The sequence below is a fragment of the Nyctibius grandis genome, chromosome 2 (genome assembly GCF_013368605.1).
Source record: "Nyctibius grandis isolate bNycGra1 chromosome 2, bNycGra1.pri, whole genome shotgun sequence".
In the NCBI taxonomy this organism is placed as follows: Eukaryota; Metazoa; Chordata; class Aves; order Nyctibiiformes; family Nyctibiidae; genus Nyctibius; species Nyctibius grandis.
The window spans coordinates 26,520,884-26,539,646 of record NC_090659.1 but is presented as its reverse complement, the minus strand read 5'-3'; the positions used below and the strand labels follow the sequence as shown (position 1 = coordinate 26,539,646).

General features: G+C 43.4%; 1 protein-coding gene across 3 annotated transcripts in view; it reads right to left on the bottom strand.

Moving 5' to 3' along the window:
• Nucleotides 1–8,160: 8,160 nt before the first annotated feature.
• EFHC2 (EF-hand domain containing 2) overlaps nt 8,161–18,763 on the bottom strand; it is a 70,956-nt gene continuing 60,353 nt past the window's right edge. For 2 of the 3 annotated variants that reach the window (XM_068425218.1, XM_068425219.1), the window contains exon 15: nt 8,161–17,327. In XM_068425218.1, coding sequence (XP_068281319.1) covers nt 17,232–17,327 — 96 coding nt within the window. In that variant the 3' untranslated portion in view covers nt 8,161–17,231. The remainder of the gene's footprint in view (nt 17,328–18,763) is intronic. The other variant, XR_011050312.1, reaches the window with a different exon arrangement.

Here is an 18,763-nt window from a genome sequence, read left to right as displayed (position 1 = left end):
CAGGCCAGCACATTAGTTTGTATTTCTCAGGTTCGTTCTTGAATTACCTCTATCTATAGTTAATATATCTGGAATAAAAGGTTCAAATGTGAGGTTTTATTAATAATTAGAAGGACAACAAATATTCCCTGTAGACAAGCTCAGTTATCTTTGCTAGTTTCTCTGTTACAAGCATAACTTCTTCCACAAACTGGGCCAAAGTATGCCAACAAATAAAATATTTGGAAAGTTGCCCCTGTTCTTTGAATGAAGTGTTGATTTAGTTTATGCACAGCAAAATGCACTGGCAACTTCTTCCCCCATAAACTCCATTGTTGTATTCACAATTTTGCTCCTATAGTCTCTTGTGGTCAAACACAATACAAGGCATCAACTGAACATCCAAAAGTTGTCATATAGTTGGCATCTGCAATTAATGCTGTGATCTGAGTTCATAATTAATTAGAGCCCTCTTACACTGCGAAATGCATTAGCATTATTTTGCTTCTATAATTTCAGTTATATTGGTAAAGCTTTCCCTGTGCACACTCCTTTACTGGAATAATTGTACGTATTTGTTGATGTTTTAGCATCTTTTCCTTCAGGATGATTACCCGCAGTTTTACAAAGTAGAAATTTGGATACCAAACCCTTTTAAAATGTAGTCAAATGTATAACATAGGGTAAAATTATACAAGTTGATATTTGACTTATCTGTCTGTCTTACAGACCTGAGTGTGTGTACATGCGTGTGTCTGCATTACACTGCATGAGCATTAATGAGGATTTTAGAGAAGGTAAATCCATGAACAAAGGTATATGTACAGGAATTGTATTTTATTTCAAAAAATGTTCAGTAAAACCCAAAAAGCTAGAAGTTACCTATAGCAGTGAAGGCATCAAGTACTTAATCGTGAACATAATAACAAATACGAAAGCACTGTCTGTGAACTTAATGCAAACTATCAGGAGCTTTAAAAATAGGCTCACGCTTAAATATTTCACCTACCCAGGGCTTCCGTGGGTATCATCATGGTACCACCTAGGCAAACTAATGCAGATTAATGGAGGGAGTGTGCGTGCTTTCACCTCTCTCCCTCAAAATTAGCAGCACCACCTCACTGTGCATTCCCACATGGTAATACATCAGGGCTGTGTAGCCTTGCCTCCACCCTTGAGTCAGTTCAGGACTGTGTTTGCCTCTGGGTAATGTTAAATTTAGGGCTTGCATTTCAGGACTACTCATCTTCACTTCGCAGCTTTCTCAGCTGCAGTATATCACTCAGAGGCCAATACCCTTAACCCATAGTGGGGTATCCCATGTGGCATACACTAATTTATAAATGAGTGATACCTGAATGCGTCACATTTCAGTGAAGAAAAACAAACCTTATGGACTCTTTTAAGGCTGTGATAAATTAGAATGTGCAAGGTACAAATATTTATCTTGCACCCTTATTACAAGTATTTCCTTTTCACTGGTTAATTTAATTAAGAGGTGTCCCTTTGGATTGAAACTTTGCAAGATGGATCTATTTTTCTCCAAAACATAATTCATTTTGAATGAAGAGGGGAAAACTCATAGCTCCTGAACTTATTAATAATGATCTTAATTAACACACATTCCTGTCTTCCTTGAACACTTACGTATGTTACAGGATAGTTGGGAGGGGAGGCAAGAGGGATTATTTTTGTTTTCATGAGAAGGACCTGATCCCAGAAACACTGTGGAACACATATGATGAGGAGTTAGTCACAATGATTTCTTTGGCAAGGGAGAACGAAGCAGAAACAAAAACAACACTGACCCAGCTTTCTGTCAAAGGAGGGGACAGGGACAAGGGAGGTGGTGTGGGACCATTCTTCTCTCCTGATGCCCAGGATCCCGTCTTACTCCAAAAAAGCCTCCTTGTGCTCGGCAGCCTGTGTCTGTGAAGGAGACTGAGGACAGGAGCAGGAGAAGCGGTCAAGCCTGCCTGGAGCAGCTCATGGCCCAGAGGGGATCACCCTCTTGCATGGCCCCGGGGGCTGTGGGGGCATCCCTTGTGTCTCCCTCTCTACATGATGCAGTTTGTCACCCAGCATGGGGCACTGGGACCCCAGGAAGGCAAAACCCACAGAAAGCCCCATCCTTATTCTGCTGGCAAGTTCTGGGTGAGAGTAGCTGTCCTCTGAAGATGTTATCTGGGCTGTAGACCCAAGAAAAAAAGGGAAAGATGAAGCCCGCTGGAGAAGGTGCTGTTTGGGGGTTCAGAGGGTCAGGATTTTTCCTCAGGTCTGCCGTGCTAATCTTGGATGTGCTACTTTGTCCCACTTCTTGGGACTCCTTCCTGACTTTTGTCTGACCTACTTCAAGGGCAATGACTCCGGATCACAAACTGACTCCTGCTGTGTCTGTGCAGTGAGATGAGGCTCCATGCACAACTTTGCTGACATACAGGCATTACAGAGAGCTGATGACAAAACTGCAATTTTTCCAAAATATCTGCTTTGCCTCTGCTCACAGAGCAAGTCCTAGAATTGTCCATTAGAAAATTAGTCCCTAGCTCAGTCCCTACAGAGGGGTGAGTGATTTTGTGCCTGATTATCTCTTCAACAGAGAGTTTAGACATACAAATGTTTGGGAGATGCACCTATTTTCAGAGGCCTCTTCCTCCACAAAGGTTGGTGTTGACAACTTCCATCACTGCCTCTGTGGCATGCTGATGAGGGATTATTTTAATGACATTCAAAGTTGAATAATAGAAAAAGGCTTGTCATTTCACTTCCTCTTTAGATCAGTTTTGAGTATTGTGTCAATAACTCCTGTCATATTTTTTTTCATTACAGAGCCTACCAATACACTGCTAGCAAACTCATTTACAAAAGAAGGGGCATCACTGCCAGAAGAAAAGGATACTTAAATGTAAATACAAAGTCTAGCAAAACATCTCAAGCATATAAGCTTGAACTTGTATCATTGCTGCAGGTATAATTGAAGGGGTTTCTCAACACATTATTCAAATCTGTGTTGATGCTGTTTTACTTGCCACTCCCCTCCAGCACCTGCAGAAACCTCTCTGCTGACCCTAAGGCCCTTGGTGAGGTCCAAGCCAGAGTGTTTGGTCAATGCCAGGTCTTACATCAGTGACTGGCACCCCTTCATGGCTCACACATCCCACTTTTAAAAGAACAATTATGGCCATGCTGTGAGTTGAATGACAAAACTCAAAGGAAAATGAACTTGAAGATGTTTCCCTAGCAACTGTGTGTAGCAGTGTTCCCACCAGTCCAACATTACAGCATCACACTTTGAATTGAAAAAAATACAGATTGAAATCCTTACCACTTAAATGACAAGTACAGCCTGGTAGAGACACAGCCTTCCTTGGTCACACCAGCCCATACTCAACTCATAACGCTGGCTTTCACCTTATGTGGAAGACCACTCCGGATAAGGAACAGCAACAGCCATGAACAGATGTTCTGGGAGCATAGCAATATCAGGAGCTGGCCCTGAAAATAAAACCAGCTTAATTTCAGTATTGTTAAAAGAAAATAAATGTTGATTATCTCTTTCTCCTTCCCTTCCTGATCTTCACTACAACACTAGTGCAATTTTAGCGTACGCTGTTTAATGAGTGAGCTTCAGCCATCTAACACACATCGGCTTTCTTGAAACAAAATCCATGAGTTCCCAGTGGGCAAAGCAAGGCTTACTCACCTAACTGTAATCATCTTTGTGTGGCAAGTCCTTCCCAGCCCTTCTTGCTCATCCTTCCTAAAATAGCCTGACTCTTGGAAACAATGTGCCCTGGTGCAACTCACCTTTTCGTTCCTGGCAGACTCAGAGGTCCATATTTTCTCTCCATCGTATTACCCAGAGCAGATACAGTGAGTCATGCAAATAGGGGGAGGGAAGACGTGACAGTCCCATTGCTATCCTAAAAAACCCACCTATGTTTTGTTTACATTACCACCACTGTTTTAACTGATGTAGCCCAGTCTACTGCATGAGGCCAACTTTTTATGCTGAAGCCTGCATTATTAACTTCCAGAAGGACAATAACCATTTCCCTCGAGGATGCTATTCTGGTTTGAATATTCAGGGACACAGATGGAAGGTTGCTATGACATCATACTGTAAAATCTATTTGCACTGGTACATTATCTATTAGTTGTACTCCTGAGATAAATGCAACATTATACCGTATCACCCCGAGAACGATTTCCACTCACCTATGCTGGAAATGTCCTGTTCCATAAACTTGGCTTCTACCTTTTGGACCTGAAAACACTCTAAAAATGCCCCCCCAGAGATGGCCAACTGATTGGTTTCCTTAGGTGATGCATGTTCAGCTAGCATGGATTAAATTAGCAATATTAAATCCAAAAAATTGTATCTCACGCTGTGATTTACGGTTTACCTCCTGCAATATGAGAGGCCTTTGGCACACTGAGGCAGAGATGCCTCAAATGCCACCAATGGGACATTTTTATAAAAAGGATGTGAGGGGAGGGAAGCATTCATCAACATCCACACATTAGTTGTGCAGCTCTTCCTCCTGCTTGTTGGGTGTTAATACTCATGCTTTAATTCTTTCTATAGCTCTCCACATGCCATCAGTAGGAAAAGCTCTCTCTGAAACCTTTCCTCACAGAACCACAGAATCACAGAATGTTAGGGATTGGAAGGGACCTCGAAAGATCATCTAGTCCAATCCCCCTGCCGGGGCAGGATTACCTAGACCATATCACACAGGAACTCGTCCAGGCGGGTTTTGAATGTCTCCAGAGAAGGAGACTCCACAACCTCTCTGGGCAGCCTGTTCCAGTGTTCAGTCACCCTCACCGTAAAGAAGTTTTTCCTCAAATTTAAGTGGAACCTCCTGTGTTCCAGCTTGCACCCATTGCCCCTTGTCCTGTCAAGGGATGTCACTGAGAAAAGCCTGGCTCCATCCTCTTGACACTTGCCCTTTACATATTTATAAACATTAATGAGGTCACCCCTCAGTCTCCTCTTCTCTAAGCTAAAGAGACCCAGCTCCCTCAGCCTCTCCTCATAAGGGAGATGTTCCACTCCCTTAATCATCTTCGTGGCTCTGCGCTGGACTCTCTCTAGCAGTTCCCTGTCCTTCTTGAACTGAGGGGCCCAGAACTGGACACAATATTCCAGATGCGGCCTCACCAGGGCAGAGTAGAGGGGGAGGAGAACCTCTCTTGACCTGCTGACCACACCCCTTCTAATACACCCCAGGATGCCATTGGCCTTCTTGGCCACAAGGGCACACTGCTGGCTCATGGTCATCCTGTTGTTCACTAGGACCCCCAGGTCCCTTTCCCCTACGCTGGTCTCCAACAGCTCTGCCCCCAATTTGTACTGGTACATGGGGTTGTTCTTGCCCAGATGCAGGACTCTACACTTGCCCTTGTTATATTTCATTAAATTTCTCCCTGCCCAACTCTCCAGCCTGTCCATGTCCCTCTGAATGGCTGCGCAGCCTTCCGGCGCATCAGCCACTCCTCCCAGTTTTGTGTCATCAGCGAACTTGCTGACAGCGCACTCTAATCCCTCATCCAAGTCATTAATGAATATATTGAATAGAACTGGTCCCAGAACCGACCCTTGCGGGACTCCGCTAGACACAGACCTCCAACTGGACTCTGTCCCACTGACCACTACTCTCTGGCTTCTTTCTTTCAGCCAGTTCACAATCCACCTCACTACCCGATCATCCAGACCACACTTCCCCAGTTTAGCTGCGAGGATGCTGTGGGAGACCATGTCAAACGCTTTACTGAAATCGAGATAGACCACATCCACAGCTTTACCATCATCTATCCACCGGATAACATCCTCATAAAAGGCTATCAAGTTGGTTGAGCAAGACTTCCCGTTGGTGAAGCCATGCTGAGTGCCCCTAATGATCCCCCTATCCTTGATGTGCCTAGAGACAGCACCAAGAACAAGTTGCTCCATCACCTTTCCGGGGATGGAGGTGAGGCTGACCGGTCTATAGTTACCCGGGTCCTCCTTCTTGCCCTTTTTGAAGACTGGAGTGACATTCGCTTTCCTCCAGTCCTCAGGCACCTCTCCCGTTGCCCACGACTTAGCAAAGATGATGGAGAGTGGCCTAGCAATGACTTCCGCCAGCTCCCTCAGCACCCGCGGGTGCATCCCATCAGGGCCCATGGATTTGTGGACGTCCAGGTTGCTTAACTGGTCCCTGACCCAGCCCTCATCAACCAAGACAGATTCCTCCTCTATCCTGACTTCTTCTGAGGCCTCAGGGGTCCGGGGCTCCTCAGGACAGCCTCCAACAGTATAGACAGAGGCAAAGAAGGCATTCAGTAACTCCGCCTTCTTTTTATCCTCTGTCTCCAGGACCCCCACCTCATTCATCAGTGGGCCTACATTGCCTCTAGTGTTGGCTTTACCTGCAATGTATTTGAAGAAGCCCTTTCTGTTGTCCTTGACCTCTCTTGCAAGGTTTAATTCCAAGGAGGCCTTAGCTTTCCTAGTTGCCTCCCTACATCCTCTGACAACAGACTTATATTCCTCCCAAGTGGCCAGCCCCTCCTTCCATGATCTGTACACTCTCTTCTTCCACTTGAGTTTGCCCAGCAGTTCCCTGTTCAACCATGGAGGTCTCCTGGTACCCTTCCTCGACTTCCTACCTGCTGGGATGCTCTGATCTTGAGCTCGGAAGAAGCAGTCCTTGAATGCTAACCAACTATCTTGGGCCCCCTTACCTTCTAGTACCCTGTCCCATGGGATTTCCCCTAGCAATTGCTTGAAAAGGCCAAAGTTGGCCCTCCTGAAGTTCAGGGTTGTGATTCTGCTAGCTATTCTGTTCCTGCCACATGAGATCCTGAACTCTACCATCTCATGGTCACTACAACCAAGGCTGCCCTCAACCTTCACCTCTTCAACCAGACCCTCCTTGTTAGTGAGGATAAGATCCAGCAGCGCTCCTCTCCTAGTTGGCTCATCCACCATTTGCATCAGAAAGTTATCATCAACGCACTGGAGGAACCTCCTGGACTGGGGATGGCTGGCTGAGTAGGCCTCCCAGCAAATATCAGGGTAGTTGAAATCCCCCACAACAACCAGGCCCTGTAATTGCGAGACTGCTCTCAGCTGCCTGTAGAAGGCCTCATCACCATCCTCATCCTGATCTGGTGGCCTGTAATAGACACCCACAACAGTATCACCCCTGCCAGCCTGCCCCTTGATTCGCACCCACAAACTCTCAACTTGCTCCTGATCCGCCTCTGGACAGAACTCAATACATTCTAGCTGCTCACTCACATAAAGAGCAACTCCACCACCTCTCCTTAGCGGAGGAGGCAATCCTGCAATTTCTGGGGCTGCTTTGGGAAAACACCCCCCCTTGCCTCCTGAGCTACACACAGAGACCTGGGCAATCCACGAGACCCACAGTTGCCCGCAGACTTCAAACAATGAGTTTCTAACCTGAGAGAAGGGCCCAATCCCGCTCCCTCTAAATGACCAGGAACCTCTTAGGAGGCTTTGAAGCATTTCATAACTACATACAATGGAGTCAAACCCTGAGAAGTCCAGTTTTCTTCTTTATAATTTAAGTAACAGCCCACTCACATACTTAGGTTAAGTTGTACTTCAGGGTAAAAAAATGTCATTAATTCTCTTCGTATGAGAGTTTCTTATGAAAATTTCTCTGTTACTCCATCAATCCCCTCCGTTGACACAGGATGATAGAGATGAAGTAGATCAGGCAGACAGTATTATAGACATTTTTCTGTGATGCAGAAACTCAGATACTGTCCTGCTCATCAAATACTTACATGGAACATTAGCTCGTAGCCAGGAATTACTCCTTTTCCCAGTCCTGTGCAGCCTTGCTAGGATTACTTGCAAAACCTCCCTACTCACAGGCTGGAGCTGGCACTGAAGTCACCATTCATCTTTCCTGTCTGCACAAGGCTTTGATCCAGCCTCTTGTCTTGCTAGGAGCCAGAGCATGGCTTCTCCTGGCTCTCTGTCCCACCAGGTGCCGGGAGCCAGAGCCGCTAATGCTGCAGCCACAGAGGAGGTGGTGCAACCCTGTTGCAAATGGGCAATTTAGATTGCTTGAAGAACCACTGACAAAGGTCTCAGCAAAACTGGTTTTATTGAAATATGATGTTGTAAAAGTGCAACTTAACAAAGTTCGATGGCAAGGTTCACTCTATTACTGTGCTGCGCAATCATTTGAACAATGATTCAAAACTACCAAAGCAGAGTCAAAGTTACCAAGACAAAATCAAAGGTACCAAGACACAATCAAAGTTACCATAATACAAGGTTATGCATGATATCGGTCGCTTACTAAAGATCTGCTGTTGGTGAAAGGTCTCTCTGACTCGAGGAGCAATCTTGAGAGGCATCCCAGCTCAAGGGGAAATCACCACCATGCAGACTGGCTGCTTAGCAGGGAGAGCTCAGAGAAGGCTTACTTAGGCTGTTGTATTTATGGAATAAAGTGGTTGGCTTGTAGTCAAATTACACATGATGGAAAAGGTATGCATGAGACTCCTTGTACCCACAACTTCCTTTGTTCCTTCATAAATGAGTCTTGGAAAAGCCACCCACTATTCACGTGTTAATTGCATGATCAGTGTTCCAAGCTCATATGCATCGATGCTCACTGTGTCGCTCTGCTTCTTCGTGGGTTTTCAGAGAAAGATGGGAACTAGAGAAGTTCTTGGCCTGGCTACGACTCAGGCCTTTATCTCCTTTGGAGCCTGTACCAAACTACCGCTAGTTTGGTTAAGGAGTCGAGTGCATCCATCACAGACCTCCATACCTGCATACCTGCAATACTGCATTTTGAGCTGGGATCTGCCAGGATCTGACCCGGTCCTAGGACCTGGCTGCTGCAGCTGAAGCACGTGGACTACCCTGAGATGAGTTGAGGATTTTGTGTGCAAGGGTAGGAAAGCAGCAAAGCAACTGCCTTTCCCATAAAATAAAGCCAAACCCCATTCCTGCAGAAATCAATGGTGAACTGTCGGGACCTCAGCAGTGATGGTTCAGGTCCTTCATGATTGTTTGCCTCCTAAAAGGAATTTTGCTTCATTAAGATACCGAGTCTTTCTAATTTGAATATTTTACTTGCTTCAGGTCTTGGGTTGACTTCATGATGTGGTTGCCAACAGGGAATCAAAAGGGGCATCTCTGAACCTGCTGTGAGGCCACAAAACTTTACCGAGCCAGCGTTACGTGTGGCGCGAGAGTGAGTGGGCAGGTGGGTTCCCAAGGGAGTTCTTCCCTGTTTGATACCATTGTTATGCAAACTTAAAACTTCAGGATAAACTGGGAAGACCAGTGAAATGCAAATGGCATGAAGCCCAAGAGAGAACATATTTGCTCACTACTCACCACACTTCTGCAGAACAAAATGTTTGAGTTTCTGCCTTTTGTGAAAATGAGCTTTCCTGGGGTCCTAAAGGCCAAACTCCCTTGTAGGTGTAAAGGTCGGGAATCCAGCAGTGGTGAAGTGATAGAGAGGAATCCCAACAGCCACTTGAGATGCTTACTCTGGAAACAAACTTTCACACAAAAGTGGCAAAAACAGAAGACATGATGCAACAGCAAAACACATGAAAATCCTGTGTTTCATCCCAGGATTGGTTACCTACTGGGAGAGGCAGAGCAAGAGCAGTTGCTCTCTTGCGTACCTCCAGCTTTTCATATCCATGTGAACCCAGCCAGCTAGCGACGACAAAAACTTCACGCATTTTGATGAACTCAAACAATATTCCAGTTCTCTTTAATATCTTTATCAATGATTTGGATGAGGGGATCGAGAGCACCCTCAGCAAGTTTGCAGATGACACCAAGTTGGGTGGGAGTGTTGATCTGCTTGAGGGTAGGAAGGCTCTCCAGAGATCTGGACAGGCTGAATCGATGGGCCAAGGCCAGCTGTATGAGGTTCAACAAGGCTAAGTGTCAGGTCCTGCACTTGGGTCACAACAACCCCATGCAACGCTGCAGGCTTGGGGAAGAGTGGCTGGAAAGCTGCCCGGCAGAAAAGGATCTGGGGGTGTTGGTCGACAGCCAGCTGAATATGAGCCAGCAGTGTGCCCAGGTGGCCAAGAAGGCCAACAGGATCCTGGCTTGTATCAGAAATAGTGTGGCCAGCAGGACTAGGGAAGTGATTCTCCCCCTGTACTCGGCACTGGTGAGGTCGCACCTCAAATACTGTGTTCAGTTTTGAGCCCCTCACTACAAGAAAGACATCAAGGTGGTAGAACGAGTCCAAAGAAGGGCAATGAAGCTGGTGAAGGGTCTAGAGCACAAGTCTTATGAGAAGTGGCTGAGGGAACTGGGGTTGTTTAGTTTGGAGAAAAGGGGAGACCTTATCGCTCTCTACAACTACCTGAAAGGAGGTTGTAACAAGGTGGGAGTTGGTCTTTTCTCCCGGGTAACAAGTGATAAGATAAGAGGAAATGGCCTCAAGTTGCAGCAGGGGAGGTTTAGATTGGATATTGGGAAAAATTTCTTCACTGGAAGGGTTATCAAGCATCAGAACAGGCTGCTCAGGGAAGTGGTTGAGTCACCATCCCTGGAGGTATTTAAAAGACGAGTAGATGTGGTGCTTAGGGATATGGTTGGTCAAGTCCACAGGGTGGACTTGGCAGTGCTAGGTTAACGGTTGGACTTGATGATCTTAAAGTCCTTTCCAACCAAAACAATTCTATGATTCTAATATGATTTTAACAGCTCAGGAAGAAATGTCCTTCAGCAGCAGTGACCAGATACAGGTGATTCATTGCACAACAATTTGCTAAGCAGAATGGCGCCCTACCATACTGCAAAACAAAGCTCTTTTGGACAAAGGAAATCATTCATTTTTTGTTGCAAATGGCTTAATTAATCACTTCCCTCAGCTCCAAATGGAAAGAGGCTTGAGCTACAAAAGCTCTGCTTGCATTAACCTCCAGGCAAGCAGATGCTCTTCCTTAAAATTCATTTAGCTGTCAAAATGAGGAAAAAGTGCCAGCAGCAGAGGGGTTCAAAAACTGTGAAGTCCAGGCACTTCTATGAGGCTTTTCCTTCCAAAAACCAATAATAATAGTAGAAAAGTACAGTGAAATCCAGCTCTATAGAAAATTTTGTTCCCATTTCTCCAGAAGGGAGAGGCGGGGTGAGGATACCACCAGCACTTTTACACGCAATCCTTTCATGTAAACAATTTCAAATGGGAACTCTTGCTCTTGCCTGCAGACAAAAGCAGAATGCATCACTGTTTTCAGACCACCTGGGACATGGGGAGGAGAAGAAATTTCCAGATGGGTTTTAAGACAATTAATTTATATTTATATAGCCAGAATAAATGTTTTTTTTCTGAGATAGTATTTCCCTTTGCTCTATCTAGACCACCAAGAAAAAAGGGAGGCACAGAATTTCTATTGCATTAATAGTCCTGGTGTTTACGGTTTTGGCTTTTATGAACTTGTGGGAGCTGTTTATTGAGTTGTAAACTCTACTAATGGGTATATTATCTGTAAATTATGTAAGTAGTACAGTATTTGGGTTAGTTAAAAGAAAGGTTTAAAACAGTTACACACTTACAGTTTATCTCAGTTACCAACATGATACCATAATGGGAATTTAATTGCTAATTGCTAGCTTATATTGCAGAACTACAATAACACCACACAATATATAGCCTGTATAAACATGTCCAGACAATTCTATATTACCTCCTTTCACTGCTACCTTCTTGTATCGTGGGGGGTTTTATTACAATGGTTTAATTCCTAAATGCCTCAAATTAAGAATTCCTCTTTGCCAGGAAAGCATTTCCACCAGTGCCTCATTTGATGGATTTTAGCAAGCCTTCTGCACATACTCGACTGGCTTTGTGCAAAAGAGATAGCCTTATGCATACGCTTAAATACTTTGCTAAATTAGATTCTCAGAGACCTTTAACAAGAGAAATCTTAGTCCCATTTAAGTCAACTCAGGTTTTCCTGCCTACCTAGCTGGAGTGAAATTTGACCAAGACCCGCTGGCCAGAGCCTGAGTCAAGCTCATTGAGGAGTCAGGTCCTCCTGCTAAGCATGACCCTGAGTCTCCACTCAGCCTAAGCTCCAGAATACCCCATGAGAGGGATCACATGCACAGTCAGTATGTAGCATGGACTCATGCTTTCCTCAACCCAGACTAGCCACAGCTGCCTGAAGCTCAGCCCTTCATACACATACCATGCTCACTGCAGTGATGCCACAACCTGCAGCAAGGGTAAGGAGCAGCCAAGCAGTCACCATGCTTGACCTCAGTGCTCCTCTAGCAATGCTGATGGACCCCAAGGGTGAGACTCATCTTGCTTGACAGTAATGCAAACATCTACATTTGGTTCGCTGTTTTAAATCCCTTCACAGCCAGTGCAGAGGGAGGGCCAGTGTACAGATATCATGACTCCTGTAGATATTCCTGTAGGCTAGTCACTCCCTAGAGATATCCATCGCCCTTCCACTGGCAAGTAAGGGATCCAGAGAGCTAGTGAAGGTGCAAACATCTGCACTGTAGACATCTGAAGGCAAGGGACATAAGTCTCATCCATAAACCTTATGCTAATTTAGAGGAGGCTGTGTCCCACCTATGCCACAGCAGCTCTGCAAAAAGTCTTCCTCCTGTCTTTCAAGGTAATGCCATTCTTCTGACAGATTTGCCTTTGAAAGTGTGAGCTCTCTCAAGTACTGTTAGGTGATACAATGAATTTTTGCTGTGACAGATCATCCCATCATGCTGCTTGCCAGGGATCTGCATCAGATTTTGGAGAAGTTTGTGCATCAGCTCCTCTAATTCTCTTTGTTCATAGTTCTTAATACAAAACTAGCCTGATGAAAGAGGAGAGCAAAGAGGACAGATGGCTAGGGTGAAGGGCAGATGAGGATAGCTAGTTTATTTGTGTGTAATACATACCAGAAGAAACTTCCAGGTGATTCAGAAATGCCCAACTGTGCAGAGAAATAGTTTATATAATCAATCTATGACCTTAATATATATTAACTTCCTTCCTCGTCTTAGTTATGCTCCCTCACTGGTTTTAAACTTTACATTGGAAACCAGAAGGGACACAGATTTCCCCCACAGTCCTATCTGGCTTGTCTGACCATTGCCTAAAACATGAGTGCTGCTTCCGACTGGGTCTGAGTCACCACCCTAAACAAACAACGAGATATTAATTCAGAGCAAACAGTACCTTAAAAAAGTCTTCTTTCAAGATAGTTTTCTCTCAAAAATGTTATCTATACTGCCCTCTAAAACCTAAAAATAATGTTAAAAATCTGACTGACTTCAGATTGTGATATCTTTTCCTCCTGATATTGCAACTTCTTCACAAACATTCTGCCATTTTGTCTTTTTTATTGTAGGGGGGCTTGCCGGCTAAGCCACCTCAAAGAGGAAAAAATGCTGCGAGTGAATATGCAACGGATAAGTTACTGAGGGTACAGGACATTATTGCTTAAAGAACTAATGTTTTCCTCCGTGTCACTGAATAACCTACTTATGACTACACGATGTTAAAAACTGGAAAATTCTTCTAATGATTAGTTCCATGTCTCAAACCATGGGAACACAGAGAAGGGTCCAGCAAGCAACAGACCAGTGAATTCCTATTAGTGATATATGGACTGCTGTTGTCTGAATGTTGTCAAGTGACTGAAAACATCCAATATTTTGCTTATTGTGGAATTAGGACCCCTGCAGTTTTCCCACAGAAAGTTTGCCTTTGGGAGGAAGAAATGTCTCCTTGGCTAAAAGGACAAGACAGAGAGAGAGTCAACTGAGCCCAGACTTTTTCTGCGAAGAGCTTTCCTGCAATGAAGTAAGATCAACTCACATCAGCACATGAGGGACAAGTGCAGAAGGAGGACATCAACATCTTTTCATTTATGTAGATGAACATCTGTCTGATGTTGGTACAAATGGCTCTGTCTAGAAAAATACAGTAGATGCCTGTATGATGGACAGGACACAGGAAAATATTGTCTGGTGAGGAACTTCAATTTTGTCCACAGATTGTCTATGGCCACTTGTAGCTACCATGTCTGAGGGGGCCCATCTGCTGGTGACCAGGGCAGGCACTCTGAACTGGACAGGAGCAGAAGCCGAGGCAAGGCCGTGAGCTAACCAGCGCACCACCTGGACACGAGGACTGCTCCTCTTCGCCGTTTGCAGCCTGCCATTTGCTTGCAGCCGCAGCTATTCTAGAGAACTTGAAGCCTCTTATTTTCAAATGCCAAGTTGAGGAAATAAAAATTAACACTGAACACGCAGCAGACCCCAGCAGCGAGATGGGGAGCCGGTACTGTAATGTGAATCTCTTCGCTCCTGCCGTGGACAGCACAGATACTTGTGGAAAGAAGATATCTTTGGCTCCCCTACAGAGATCAAGAGCTGAGATTAATGGCAACTGTGAGGGCTGCCTTCCCCTTTATGCGATGCATGCTTTAAAGCTGTGGCCTCCTGCCATCTTGAAACATAATCTTGTGGTATTGTCTTCTTTCAGGCCCCTCATCAGCAATGTGAAAAGAGAGAAGAAGCTGGTGGCAGGATTAGAGGAGAGGCTGAAATATTCTGGGCAGCATATGCTGTAAGTCACATTATACAAAGAGTATTATTGGCCTGCTCATTGGCTAGGGCTTTCCCTTCTGGAAACACTGCTGTTTGCAAAAAAGAAAACCTGGTGAAAAGTGTTTATAACACTTCAGACCACAGCACATGACACACTGTGAGCACAGTGACAAGCACTGAAAATATTTTTCAGGCCCTGTCTGCCCTGCTCCTAGGAGATCCTTTTGTGCTCATCAGGGTTATGCAAGATGCATGGGAAAAGAGGAGAAAGAGAAGTGAGAATAATAATTCAGTAGGTTATTAATAAACTTCCTAAAATTACTGTCATCAGATGACCCATCTCAATCTTAAAACTAACCAAGTACTTTAGTCTTGAAGACTGTTTGAGACCCTCACTGTTTTAGAAGTGAGAAACCACCTTTTGTTGTACAGTTTAAATTTATTCGTGGCAAATTATACCGATTTGTTCTTAGACTACCAATGTTCTTAACTGAAACAGATTATTTTCCTCACCTGGACATAATGTATTTACAGAGAGCAGTCATATTCTGAGACTTCATTTTATTTTGCTAAACAAGCCAAGCTCCTTTAGTCTCCTTTCTCATCTCCATTCTCTTGGTTACCTGTCTAGTTCTCTGCACTGGTTCCAGTTTGCAGTCAGCTTTCTTGACCATGACCAGACCAGACCAGACCTATACACAGGGTTACACATGGAACTATAAGAAATTATATTTCTTCTACTAATTTTTTTTTTTGCTGAAAAGAGGCTCCTTTTTGTCCTATACACATAAAGAAAAACAAACTAAAGTGAATTTCCCATCTCTAAGAGCTACTTGGGAAGTTCTAAATGTTCAGAGTCAATCTTTCTTGGAAACCCTTGGCTGTACAAGATTTCCACCACTGAAACATACCCTTCTGAAGTTTGGGGAACATTAAAAATTAATTAAAACATTAAACATTACAAGGGCAACTGCATTCATTTAAAGTGTTAAGCTCAGTCTTGGTGGCATGTTTTAAAAATCTTCAGCTTTCATCAAACTGGCTTAAAACGCAAGTTGTTATTGTTTTGGCTCCTGACACTATCCCCATGGTCAGAGATTTTTCTTGTCATGTAAGAAACCATTTGCCTCTTTTGGATCAAAAAGCGGTACATGGTCTTGTGTACAACTTGGAGCACTTTAACAAGTTTTCACAGTTTTCCTTTTGACCCTCTGGACACAGACTATCACTTACCCATTTTACTGCGAACTTCTTCCTAAATAGCAGTAACACACATAATTATGCCTTGCTTCAAGTCCTTTTTTTCTGACAAAAAAGGTAAAAAGCTGCCAAAAGCTTCATATTTTGCTATATGGAGGGAAAATAATTTCTTCTAAGGAGCTGGGGGGGTAAAGAAAAGACATACAATTAAAAACTTCATTTACACTATCATGCAAAATGCAGCAAGGTATTTCTAAATGGAATAATAATTCTAAGAGGGATCTCCGAGTTTCCAAAAAGATACAGATTTACTGAATTAAGTTATTCTTTGAACTATTGTCTTTCCCTCAGTTTGGGGATTTAGATACGTTGAATTCTCATCCTCCTAAATCAAACACTTCCTCCTCGAACTGTAATTTCATATTACAGAAAGCATGGGGTTCTCAGTCTACTGAATGTGTGAGCTTCCCAGCCACTGGCAGAGGTGTGCTGGCGCACACCTCTTCCCCTTCCCCTGTGGAACCGCTGTGGATAAGTCAGCTCCTCCCTTCACCTCAGCTCTTCCATTCTTTAAACTGGGGTAATTACTTCCCTCACAAAAGCCTGCCATAAATTCAGATCTAATCACAGCTTTGAGCTGATATAAGCTTAAAAAGATACAAAAATGCTAACAGGAACTCCATTTAGTCATCACAATTTTGAGCAAAGAAAAAGGCATCAATTAATTTTGAAAGGGCAAGTACAGTGCTACTGCAAGAAAGCTGCACACTAAAATTGTACCGAAACACCTTCTCTTCATACATGTCTCACCCAAGTAAACTTGGGTGGCTACTAATCTGAGTCACATTTAAAACAAAAAGCAAGAACTGATAGCTTCCGTGCCGTGCCTGCAAAATATTTACTTCTACATTGGGAGGCTATAATTATCTCTGATACCAGAGCAACTTTATACTGTGATAAAACCTTGCTAGTATTTCCTCCATAAAATAACAAACTTTGACACAAATAGTACTTAAGCATCACCACAGGGATATAGCAAAAACAGAGAGAAGCTAAAGAGCAAGAGAGGAAATTCGAGTGAAATTACCTTATTGTGCTAATATAGTCCGACCTAATATTTTAAGAGGTCATCCAACAACCTCCTTTGTTTGCAGAACAAAGCAGGGTCAGTCAGATTTTGCCCTGTTTGACTCAATGATTTCTCAATACTTGTAAATTCTCCGTATAACAAGACAGAAAGATTAGAGGATACAGTTTTAATTATGCTTGTATGAGAGAGTACTGTTGATTTAGAAGGAGTTACAAAACCACACAAAGTATAGATCTATGTTGGAAAAAGAAATTAAATGCAATAAAACCTATATCTGATTTTTCTGTTTTACAAGGAATGTTTTCAGTATCTGTCTGAGTAAGCTTTGGAGCTGAAACACTAATCCAAAAGCAGTGCCTTGCACAGATCAGATTATTCTTCCTTGACAAACAGATCATCCAGAAGAGGTAAGTATTTGATTCCTTTCACACGAAGGGATGGTGGTTGTCTGCTCCAGTCATCTTCATTCTGAAATTAGTAACCCAGAGAATATCTTAGAATACAATATTGAAAACAAGAATAACTAAAAGCTGGTCAACATAAGATTGAATGAGCTGCTTCATTTCACAAATCTGTGAAAAAGTGGACCTTTATATGGCACATCCTCTTAAAATATTACTACATGCACATTTTTATCAATCTTGCAGAATATTTTATTAAAATATTTTGTCATTAGCCCTTTTGCACATATTTTCAAATGAAACAACGCTATATTTTCTTCATTAAGATGCTTATACTTGAAAGTCTTGTAAGTCTATGTCTCAACACCAAAAATCACGCAGAATAATGAGACAGAAAGAAGAAAAAAGTCAGCTAAACTTGCACAACTCTGTTGCTGAATTCTGCCTGTCAAATACAGGTACTGTAGCCCCAAAATATTGCTGTTAATTTATGTTAAGTCATGAATAGAAAGACAATTGGATTCTAAAGTTGAACAAGATTTAAATCCCTTCCATTCTCTGATTTTTTCCATTTCATACTCATTTCTTCCTTAAAATATTCTTGTACTGTACCAAAGACAGGCTAAGTATTGCAGCTAACTAACAAAATAATAAAGTTAATGAAACTGAATAAACTATACTGGCACCAGTTTGGGCACAGTTCATTAAAAACAGTGCTATATGTCAGTATGACAGTTACAGCAAGGCTTTGGAGCTGATAAGGAACTGATGATCCCAGTATGATGATGACTGATTATAATTTCTATTGATGCTCTTTCTTCCTTTTTGATTCCAACTGTAACCCTCCTCCCATAACTCCATGTAACATTCTCAACTGGGGCTCTTAGGCGTCAGCCACTCCTGGAAAGACCATCCACTGGCTGTCCTCCAAGCAAAGATAATGTCTTCTTCACACCCAAACAAAACCTCATCAACTTGTGAAGGCTGCCTCTTGGTTCCACTGCCACTTGCACCCCACCTTCACCCCGTAGGAGCCATCTCTTTCCCTCACCTGACAGAAATCAGGTCATGCTCAATGGCTAGATAAGCCATGTAGCTGTGTGGGGGAAAAAATGGTCAAACACATTCAACAGCAAGTGTATCTGCCTCTGCTTCTCTGACCCTTGCTTTTTGGTACAGAGCTTAGCACCATCTTTAAGGCAAAAATCCTCTGGGCACAGCCTCTGACCTTCTTTTTGTTTCTGTGGTACTGAGGCTTATGAGACCCCTTATCCTGACACAATCTCCTGAGAGCAGTCACTGTTTAAATATTGAGTTATAACTTAAGCACAGAATTCTACTGTAAAAACAAAGACTACCCACTGAACAAAACCTAATGCACACTTTGAACTGCAGGACTGCTGAATAAAACACGTGGAAGGGCTTTGATTTTATCTGTACAAGATGGAAAACTTCTTCTCAAAGACAAAGTGAAAAATAAACCACCATGGAAAGCAGAGCAAA